This window comes from Manduca sexta, unplaced genomic scaffold, assembly GCF_014839805.1.
Source record: "Manduca sexta isolate Smith_Timp_Sample1 unplaced genomic scaffold, JHU_Msex_v1.0 HiC_scaffold_3272, whole genome shotgun sequence".
In the NCBI taxonomy this organism is placed as follows: Eukaryota; Metazoa; Arthropoda; class Insecta; order Lepidoptera; family Sphingidae; genus Manduca; species Manduca sexta.
Window position 1 is genome coordinate 1 of NW_023594322.1, and position 11,922 is coordinate 11,922.

The following is an 11,922-nucleotide window of genomic DNA, read 5'->3' on the forward strand; positions in this document are numbered from 1 at the left end:
ATATCCGCCTGGGTACCACCGCAATGTCTATTTCTGCCGACAAGCACTAGATAAAGCGTTTTATACGGAAAAAACACAGAACCATATTTATTTAACATTTTTTTTCCTACAATTCTATCACTAAGCTATTATCCCGGAAACGGAGATAAAGGTACATGCTGAAGCTAGTATAAATACATAAATTAATTTTAAATGCTTTAATGTTTTATTCATATGTAAACGTACACTTCGCAGTAATTCTTGGAACGCTAACGACCTATGCTAAAAGCAGAATGCAATTCAGTTTAATTTAGAGATTTGCAATGCCGCTGGCGGAATGCAATTGTGTATGGCGGTGTTCGAGGACAAATTACTTCGACTAATATTAATGTCTTCTCTAATGATGTCACCGCTTCTTAAACCGAAAATGACAACGGCTTGTGGTTAGTACAGGGTTGTTTACGAATTTAATAAAATCGAATAAATAATACCTATGTTCTAGTATTCACTGATAACCAATGCCGTCGCTTTTTTCTCGAAATAAAAATAGATAATTAATCAGTATTTTAACTAAGCAGTATCTCGTCACTCCATTCATCGAAATAATTGTATCCCGTTCGCAAGGTATCCCAGTTATAATCACAGTGGTACGATAAAAAAAACTATTGCTAGGTATCTATTGAGACTGTGAGTATGTGAGTTTCACAATATTTCCCAACTCTTATTTTTGTGTAAAGGCAACCGTAACACATTAAATAATGTCATTGAATATTAATTTAACAAGTTTGTATTAGGTAGTATTACTGTTATGTATTTGATATGATTTAACAACTAGTTCAGTTTTGTTGGAATGTATGTAAATCATTAATTTTAAAATATTATTTGTGACCACATATTAAACAGATATGAACTTGAAATTACAATGTTTATTATTTTATATATGAGGGTATTTTGGAATATAATTTCAGAGCACAAAACACATTACCGCCATCTGTCGATTTCATATGGAACTTATCTCATTATTTTTAAAATAAGAATGCCGTAATTAAGTTACTATAATATGTTTTATTCACGTTTCCCATCACGCAATATTGAAAAAGGAATAATGTTAACGAACAAGTTGCAACGATTGCGGTAAAAGTCACCGAGTCGTAAAATTTCACAGCGTGTATTGCCAAGAATTTGCGCTTTTACTTTCATTCCAATACTCACTAACTGGTCACGCGAGGTACTCTGCTCCAAAACACCAACCACAACCACGTTACACGCCTACTGAATACCAATGAATTTCTCAAAAATCTTACACTTCACACGGCACAACACGGATACGCTGTTTTGCTTACAACACCGTTATTGCTGAATTCGAATAGTACAAATTCTCTGTTCTGAATCCTTTTTATTCATTAAGTGTAAACTTTATTAAAGGAATCGATAGTTTTATAAACTTTTTAGCGTACGTTACGATTTAATCACACAACTCACTCGTAATGTTTCCCGCGACCGACTGAGCGAATGAGCGACCGGTGTCAAGCGAGAAAGTGAACGAACGGGCTCCAAACAAGCGTGACTCGTGAGTCATTTTGTGTTTACCGCCGCGTACGGGGCACAAAGCCCGGCCAGTGACGTCACATAATAAATTCAATTGGTTTTTACGTCTGAAATTTGAATCATGATTGTGATTTTACTAGTTTTGTTCGCAGATTCGCCCGCGTGTAGGAGTTTTCCGGGATATTTCCGACTTACTTGTTATGTATCGTTATACTATGGCTAAATCATAAAAAATCATTATAATTCTAACCAATACTACTGTTAAGTTTCATGCAAATCCGTTCCATAGTTTTTCGTGAAGAGGAACAAACATACATACATCCATACATCCATCCTCACAAACTTTCGCATTTATAATATTAGTATGAAGTAGGATTAGTTAGTAGTTGAATTGTTCATTAACAATCGATTTCACACTAGAATGTGGTAAATAAATAAGTTAACCTAAATATCTTTACGTCTTTCTCTTCAGATATAGACAGAGGTGTAAAGCCGGCGAGGCTTTTAGGCACTACCCCTATATTTTTTCAGCTATAATTCCAGTTTCCATGTTGATTTTCTGACAGATCCGGCGATCGAACCCTAGACCTTGCCAGTCTGCACTATTATCATACCGTATACCAGTGGCGAAATGTCCAAATAAGCTAATTCTTCCCGACTTCCTTTTCGTAGCTTATGTAAAATCTAATTATCATTAGAACGATTTGCAAGCCACAATTAATACCTACTTACATGTTGGATCAGGTTAACTTTCAAAAAATGCCCTTCCGCTAGTGCCTGTTATGCAATACAACTACGTTAATAAAACATTGGTTAGTTTTTTTCATCTTTATTAAGGAGCTATTTGTTATTTCAAGACCTTGTCGCTTCGTACATCAGCTTTTGCCGGTGCTCACTCACTTTTCATAACAAAATATTTTTTTAATAAAGACCCTTCCGACACAGAAACCGAAAAAAACGATTTATACTGCCCACATTGAAACTCGTTTGGGACACCGGGTCAGCGAGTAAGATAAAAAAAGAAAAAAGAAAGTTAATAAGTCAACACTTACATTATGTCAAAAAATAAAAATTATAAAACACTTAAAATTCTTTCCATCGTTCCATCTAACGTCACTCAATTGTTTGCCTTCCCGGAACCCCTCCACTAACACACAAACTTCATGGTATGGTATTAAAGTTCAAATTAACTTTTAAGTATTATTACGAATCTTTTGTATAGGAATATAGAAAACGGTTGTTTTAGACTTTTTCAGGCAATTTTTTATTTTTTTTTCTCGTCCGTAAAAAACCATTCTCGTACTTCAAGGTCAATCATAAAAAAGAATTAGCAAAATCGGTTCAGCTGCTTTCGAGATTCATTTTTATATTTTTAAAATAAAACTTCAAATGTATTTCATGTAATTTTATTGATATAATTTTGTACAAATAACGGCGTATATTACATCGGACAGGTTTCACATACAAAACTAACGCTAGTCAAGCTATTCATATGTCACAAATTCTACTTTATATTTACCATCAAATTTATTGGTACCGGATAATTTAATCTTCCAAAAGCCGTATAAAAGAATGCGTCTAGAGAACTCCGATGAGCAGTCAAAGGGTTGAATTCACTTACAGGTTGAGTACCTACTGATGTTGCATAATACAATATTATTTTATAATAGTGATATCAATTGAGTTTTTGATTCATATATACGGTTGTAATCAACTTAATGTAATAAATTCGTCGGTTAATTTAATGTAAAATTAAAAAGTAAAATATAAAAAAACAAAGTTGGTTTATCCTTACCTCTGTCTAAGCATAAGTTTTGAATTTGGTGAACTGCCGATGTGAAACGATCATCCAATCCCTGTATCGATAGAGGTTTTGGACCAATAAATGTAAAGTTTATCGCGACGCTCGTGAATCTAATATTTTGATTGTTTTATTTCAGGATATTTGTTTCGTTTATTTTTATTGTTTTGAATGATGAGACGAGCTTGCCGTTCGCCTGATGGTGAGCGATACGACCGTCCATAAATAGTAGAAACACCATCCAAAACCTTGAATTACAAAGTATTGTTTGGTATTCCACTGCGCTCGCCATCCTGAAATATGAGATGTTAAGTCTTTTGTCCAGTAGTTACACTGGCTGATCTGTAGATATTGATTAAAGTTTTCACTCTACAAATTAGGTTCTAATTATTTAAACATTTCTGATGTTCTATAGCTCTGATAATTCACAATATAAAACTCAATTGATATCACAAATAATTATCTTAATATTTGTTTCTCTTACCTGCCATCACCTAAATGGCAGATAAATATAAAATGCAATTTAGATGAAGGTTTTAAATCTGTTTTGGAGTTTACATTACTTGGGCTTTCATTGCATAAACACATTCGCAACTTTTTGTACGTCATTTCAAGTTATGCACGGAGTTTAACAGCAAACATAGGAATCACAAGAGACCAACTTATAATGTATAGAAATATTTATAAAATGAGTTAATGAAATAAATGCATGAAAAATAAACGAAAAATTGATTTAAAATCGAGGTCTAGAGCAGTGTTCTGCAAAGTGTGTACCGTGGTCATTAGTTGGTGTGCCAACTAAACTCAACTTATTTTTAGTAACTAAGTAAAGTTGGTAAACAGGCTCGCATGTTTCGCATTAAATACCTTTTCTGCAATTTAAAGTTTATGTTTGTTTATTAATAATAAATTATATTACTTAAAACTGATTTTTAATTTGTGGTGTACCTTCAAAAATTTTTGTTTTCCTAGATGTACCTTGAACACAAAAGGTTTGCGGAACACTGGTCTACAGGATAAACGTCTCGCGGCTCCCCTTTAAGTTCGAGGCCGTGGGCAAGGCCCCACGCCACTGCGCATGCGCCGTTTACGACCCACTAAAAGTTGTCTTATAAATCTACAATGATAATACAATGTTATATTATACATTATCAAGAAAGTAGATCTCTTGTGATTCCGTGACGTGTAAAGCGCTTTCTTTTTTTTTAATAAGAACGTAAACGAAGCAAGGCGGATATGTATAATGTAAATAATTGTCACACCCTGTGGAATGTTATAATTGACCAAAATATTGGTGTAAAGGAACGCGGTGTTTACTACTATTCCCACACGATCGAATGCTTAATGATTTTATACTTTTCACGTCAGTTCATATCAGTACCTACCTACCAGTGGCGAAGGTCTATATAACCCGATTCTTACTGGCTTCCCTTTATGTAGAATTTAGGTTCCAGTTGAAAACCAGTACTAGGTACACCTCGCAACCTTTTCGGCAGTATGATGGATGCACGTTGCCCGAACCCTCTGTATTTTTGTCGTATATTTTTTTTTTGTACCTCGTTATAAATGTTTGTGTGTGTCCCAGGATATCGCAAATAAATGTTTCTCTTTTCTTTTCCTCTTTCTATAAATAATAAATAAAATAATATCAGCCCTGTATTATATACTTGCCCACTGCTGAGCACGGGCCTCCCCTACTACTGAGAGGGATTAGGCCTTAGTCCACCACACTGGCCTAGTGCGGATTAGTAGACTTCACACACCTTCGAAATTCCTATAGAGAACTTCTCAGATGTGCAGGTTTCCTCACGCTGTTTTCCTTCACCGTTAAAGCGAACGATAAATTCACAAAGAATACACACATGATTTTAGAAAAGTCAGAGGTGTGTGCTCTTGAGATTTGAACCTGCGGACATTCGTCTCGGCAATCCGATCCACACCCAACTAGGCTATCGCCTCTTTCTATGTAGAATCTAATTATCAGTAGAATGATTTGCAGCCCGCATTCATGCATATTCACTTTCGGAAAATTTCTCCTTTCGCCACTGATAAGTACTCCATAGTACGAATTTTGAACATTTAAAATAACGTAATTAAAATTGGATTAAATATAACCTCCTTCTTTTTTGAAGTCGGTTAAAAATTGACAGTGCATGTCGGTGTAAGATAAATAACTTCCAATTGTTTTTTATGTTTTTTAAAAGTTGAATTAAGGACACAAATGAATTTATTATCCGACTTTCTCTTACTACCCTTTTGAGTTAACGATTCGATCTCTTCAAAGCAAGGTAAGAACGAACCAATCAGAGTAAGTTATGAAGCATGTCAAATAAACTTATTTACAACTGGTCCAGTTTCAGTATATTGCAATCGGACAATATGTTATAGTACACAATCGTAAACTTTATACATAGATAAATAAGTCATATTCCGTCTACCGGACAAATCGTCTTTTGGAATTACGGGAAATTTAATCGAAGAACAGCTTTCATAGCCGTATAGATAAAAGGGTCAAAACCCCTATTGCCCTACACGGCTATGAAAGCCGTCTTTCGCTTAGAATGCCTGCCATTTAAAAGAGACGAATTAGGCCCCGTAGACGGAATATGGCCCTTTGACTAATACAAATTTATAGAACATATCAGGAGAGATAATATGAAAAATATAGGTCTATCAATTCTATATTCTATTCAATAAACACTCGAATCGTGTGTTGATAACATAGAAAGCGCATTTTCAAATAACTACTCGATATATTATATACTCTATGACATTATACTAAAGGGTGCTATTCGTTAAGGATAAGCAAAGCAAAATGGCGTTCGGAATTTTAAATTTATCAAAATAGCGCCATCTATGAAACGTGGCGAGAACTTTTAAATATGAAACCTATTCGATATCTACCTTCGTAGTTTACTATGTCTTTTCTTTTTGTTTAGGGATTACTAATACAAATATGGTCAATGTTTGTCAATTTTAACATATTTATATTTAATGGTTTCCAAATTCTTTGCATAATCGTTAATATTTTGTTATGATTAACTATAATTGCACTAACTTGTTAATTAATATCTGAATCAGATATTTTTTGAATTATAACTAACAATTTCTGTAATTATTAAATTAGAAACAAAAGCCCTTTTCCCTCCGAACTATTCTATCAACATATTATATGTAATTCCGACCACGTTTCACAGATGGCGCTGTTACAAAAGCTCGTAGTATTTTAAACGCTAGCGCTACTCGCGCCAGTGGCTGGAGTAGCGCATCGTAAAACCTCACTGTATACAAACGCTATGTGTCGTGTACTTACACCGCTATCATATAAAACACGTTCACGTAACAATTCGTGTTCGCCGAGCTGTGCCCACGTTGCGGACGGGTGCGAGTGCGTATGCGAAAACGAATTCATTTTAAATATTTAAAATTGGAATGTCAACAATTTGAGAATTTATAAATTAACATTATTATTTCTTTTGTTCTATATTTAAAATTCAAAAGTAAGACATTCGAAACATAAACAATTTAACATTTTCGCAAATGTATTCTAACCTGACGCAAAAGCGAATGCGAAAGTCCACAACATGGCCACTGCGTATACACATTTAAAGTAAAACAGAACCGATATAGTCATTATGTGCAAAACACACGTACGTCTATAGTTTAACATTACAAATAGGTATCCTCTCGTATCTACTAGATAGTAAAGCACTTTGAAACGTTACACCATTGTACAGGAGACAGATCAACAGAAAAAACATACAATCGAGTATTACTTCAGTTCCTCTTATGCTAAATTGACTAGAATATTTAATGGACCCGGCGCGGGATATCAATGAACTCTGGTGTTTACATTATAAATATAACAGGACATTTTTTTTGTAAAAGAAGCGGAAAAGACATTGGTTATAAAGTGGATTTTTAAAATGGAGGTATGACAGATTTCGAGTGAATTATTCGGGAAATTGTTGAGTAAACAAACACAAAAGTTATATAACTTTTGTGGTATTTGCTTATGCTTAATATCATTTGAAATTGGTATTACTTTATAGTTTCCTGGTGGTACACCGTACACAAGGTGTTAAAACCCGCCTCAGTCGTCCCCGTAAGTGTGTCCCGTTCTGGGATCAGCCTGTGTATATCCGGTGCCAAGGCCAGCATAATTTTGGGGTCGACAGTTAATCACCCCTCGTCAGTAGAAATTCTATTAGTATAGAAAAAGTTGAGTAACCGTTGCACTATACATTGAAACATTGTACCGTTTATATATTAATTTGACTAGAAAACATTGTTCATTGACATCTCCCGCCTGGTCGTCGCTAAACCTCGAAATTGCGAGTGTGTAGAGATGGCGGCCGCCCTCCGTCGCCAGTCACCTGACGCGTCTGATATGTTTGTACGGACTCACTCACAACTTAACTATTATGTTCATCACAAATTTTTGGGAACACACGACATGTATTACCAAAAACTTCTGGAAACACGAAAAACAATAAATTAAGTATAAACTTATTAATAAACAAACAGGGAAACACATCTAACGTTCATTTGTATCGAGCCGCGCTTGACGATACGCATGAACTGTTACCGCTCGGCGGTTCATTTTAGTGACCGAGCGGATTGCGATACATTTGAATGTAACGCAGTAGCGATGGGTTTGAATGAACGGGCGCGGTTCATTTGTTGTTCAGGGCGTGCAGCGGCCGACGTTGTTGGTGATGGTGTGGGGCAGCTTGGACAGCGACAGGGGGATGTCGAAGTCGCCGCTCAGCGATATCTGCGACACGCATCCCACCAGCCCGCTCTTGTACTTACCCATCGTGGTGAGCTCTATTGATGGCAGACCGCCTGGAATAATGGGATATGTTACCTATGTCCCTTACTCTTATATTTGTATCCGCGCAGATAACGACCACCGTGCGAGGTGTAAAACACACGGTAATGACCGACGTGTGTTGCATTCCGGGTGAGCCTGTCTATATCCGGTTTTGAACTGGCCGGCATAATTGTGTCGACTGGTAAGGACTAATCATCTCTCGTCATTTATTTATAAATTGATTATACCTAATCTTTCGGTGAAGGTACAACAAAACGCTTATACGATTATAATTAATATTTTAACAAGAACAACGCTGAACATTAAATTATTGTAAGTACAGAAGACTCACTATAATTCGTATGACTTGCCATGGACACCATCAGTTAATATGTTGGTTTGGATACTACTCCATTTACCATCAGGTGCAGATTTTTCTTGGTATCGGACCCGCCATCAGCACCGGGAGAAACCCGCGAATGGGATACTGTAATCCGCTGGCTTGGCGACTGAAGAACTCTGGAGGAAAGTTGGAAGGGATATCTGGGGAATTGAAATATAAATGGAGGAAGCAGAAGGAACCCTTTTAGGATGGAAGGAAGGGAGGTCAGGAAACATTCGCGAGCGCTCATAGGCCTCAATGTGAATTGGTAACCATGAGGTATACACACTTAACTGTGTGACTAGGGCCGCGACAAATATCCCCCCCGATGCATGGGCGTGCATTCAGTGTGGAGACCGAGTGCACAAGAATCCCCTCAGAGGGGACATCAGGGGCAGTTGGGGTTAATTCGGCCGTATAAAAATCGCCTTACCAATGTACAGTCCGTTCTCTGTGTTGAGCTGCTTGTGCTTGCCAGGCGAGACCTTGCCGACGGAGCCGAGTCCGTCCACCTCCAGCACGCCCGCCTGACGGTTCCTGAACACATGGACAAACAATTTCAACGTTTGTGAATACAATATCCATAATTTTACCACTGCTGGGCACGGGGCTTCTGTACTATTGAGAGTTTAGGCCTTAGTCCTACACGCTGGCTTATGATTTGGCAGACTTCACATACTTTCAAATTTCTTTGTAGAATTGCTTATACCCCTAGGGTTGGAGAGGTAGGACATTTGAGGCACATTTAGGGGGGCGGTTATATGTTTAAAATAAAATCGTAAAACAAAAAAAAAAATTCGCGTCGGATTGATAACCTCCTCCTTTTTTTGAAGTCGGTTAAAAAAATGGGAACTGTCGTGTTTATGTTAGTCGTTTCATACAGTAGTAAAGGCGGAGAGGGAGTCGTATTTTTAATTAGGGCCCCATTTTTTGCTCTCCGGAACATAGGGCCGGTAAATTTGACACACTCAGTTTGTTAAAAACGCTACGTTACAGGCTTTAGGTACGACTATGTTTGTATAAAATATAATTATGTATAAGTGCTGCTTGTCGTTAGTACCTGGTGGCGCGGGCGCGGTGCCACAGCCCGTCGTCTACTCGCGTGTGGTTCGCGATGATCACTACCTCGCCGCTACCCAGGTCGTATCTGGAAACATTTTGGTATGTTGAAATAATGTTTTATACATTCTGGAAGATGTTAAACATATTGGCTTCGAAAAAACTGTATATATAAGGTTTTGGGATATATGGTCGCAGGACCCCACAACACCTGATGGTACTTGGAGTAGGGTGTAGATAGATTGTCGAATGACCAGTAATGATTAGACTCCTTTCCTCAGTAGAACCACGGGTGCTGGCATACGAAGCGACAGCTTGATGATTAAAACCATCACGGCCCAAAGCTCGTAGGTTTGCCAACTTTTTTTATATTGCCCTGTCATCATCAGGCTTTGGAATAGTTTGCCTGGACACGTGTTCCCTTCTTCATATAATCCTGGGTTCTTCCGTCGTAGCGTGTAGAAGCATCTGAGTAGGCCGGCATTATGTCGAATGTACTGTAATGTACATAGACTGTTGTTATTTGGATGGTATCTCGTTTACCATCAGGTGCAATGCAATCCCTTTGCCGTGCCCGATTAAAAAGACTGCCTCGGTGGCGTAGTTGTACTGCATGCGCGGTACGGCAGCGCTCTGAGGTCCTGGGTTCGAATAAAGTGGGTAAAGTGATATTTGGGTTTTTCTGCACAGTATCAGCCCGGAGTCTGGAATTTGTGCCCGATATGGCGATAGGCTCGCCCCCTATCACATCATGGGACGGAACACACTTGGCGAAAAGTGGGTGCCATGGTTGCGCCTCTGCATACCCCTTCGGGGATAAAATGCGTGATGTTGTGTGTGTGTGTGTGTGTATTAAAAAGGAAAAAAACTTCGCCATTGACGTAAAACTCCGGCTGAATGGAACGCAACACGTGTGAGTACGGCGGTGTACCTGAACACGAGCACGCCGCGCTCGACGGCGAGCGAGAGAAGTCGTTAAGGCGGCGCGCGCGCCGAGCGGCCGCTCCACACCACCAGCCCGTGCGGCGACACGCTGCGGAAACGGATGTTGATGTCCAGCGAGTAGCTCACCAACCTGACACAGATGTTTATTATCGCCGCCGTCGCTACACATCAGACTCTAAAGCTAACTTCAGACTAGTACGTACACTATGTATATTATATAGCGCAAGAACTATCAATTCCTATGGGATGTTCCAAATAACGCGACTCGTACTTCTATGTCGTTTAATTTTGATGTTTGTGATTGGTTAAGAGACCGACTTTTCGATCGTAAGATATATTTTAAGATAATCGAAGATTCTCTCCTTTTTATAAAGTAACATAATATCTCAACTCTCTTTACAAAAAGAACACAATTCCAAAATAGAGTAAACACTAAATAACAATACAATTCGACACAATCCAAATTCCTGCCAAAATATTCTCTCTTTTTTAATTCTAAGCTAAGGTAACTGTAACATGCAGCCCAATATCAATCTACATAAAATTACCTTTTGACAGTCTCATCGTCGTCAATGTGTATGAAGCTGTCAGTCCCGCTGAAGCTGGGGTAAGTGTTGGTATCGCCCCAATTGATCTCGTTCGTGTTGGCGTACTTCATTTGCATGTACGTCCGTCCGTGCGGACTGTCTGTGCCTCTCGCATTCACTTCGTTGTGATGTTGGTACTTAAATTTCTTTCTCTCGGTGCGTGTGTGCGCGTGCGCATGCTTCTTCATTTTCTTGTGGTATTTACTTTTTATACCCTTTTTCGCTACTATCGAGTGATGGACGTCGTTTTCAGTTAAATTTTGCGCATATTCCGGGAATGGTTGGATGCTCTTTGCACAAGTTGCCGCTGAAAAATTTACAAATTGAATGAATGAATGATACACTTTAGTGTATACACCAAATACAGAAAAATGAACACAATTGGGTAGCTATCAAAGGGAAATAGATAAGCAAAACATGGTCATTCATAGAACTTGATGACGAGAAGTTACGTCTGATCACAAACGTCATGACTGCCCATGAACAGTCGCACCACCACATAATCTTCGAGGCATTGCACTGCGCTCATTACCCTGGTGTGCCTGTGTGCGAGCAAACGAGAGCGAATGGTCTTCGCTGACAGGAACCGACTCGCTCGCTCAGTGAATCACCATGGTATGACATAATGAAAAGTCATTGTAACAAACATCCCAGTGAGCAGGCATAGAGCATGTTATATGTAACCGCTGACTTCAAAAAAGTATTCCAATCCCAAATGGACTAATCAGAATAAAGTTTTAACATGCTTACAAATTACTTGTTTTGATTGGATTATGCTTGGGATCGCGATCAAGAATCGGCTAAG

General features: G+C 38.2%; 1 protein-coding gene across 1 annotated transcript; it reads right to left on the bottom strand.

Annotated features, from left to right (window-relative positions):
- Positions 1-10,560: 10,560 nt before the first annotated feature.
- LOC119192852 lies at positions 10,561-11,588 on the bottom strand. Its single transcript, XM_037446606.1, has 3 exons — positions 11,570-11,588; positions 11,079-11,424; positions 10,561-10,660 (listed from the first exon to the last, which is right to left on the bottom strand). Exons 1-3 carry the CDS (start codon positions 11,586-11,588, stop codon positions 10,561-10,563), a joined length of 465 nt encoding a protein of 154 aa, XP_037302503.1.
- Positions 11,589-11,922: the final 334 nt, after the last annotated feature.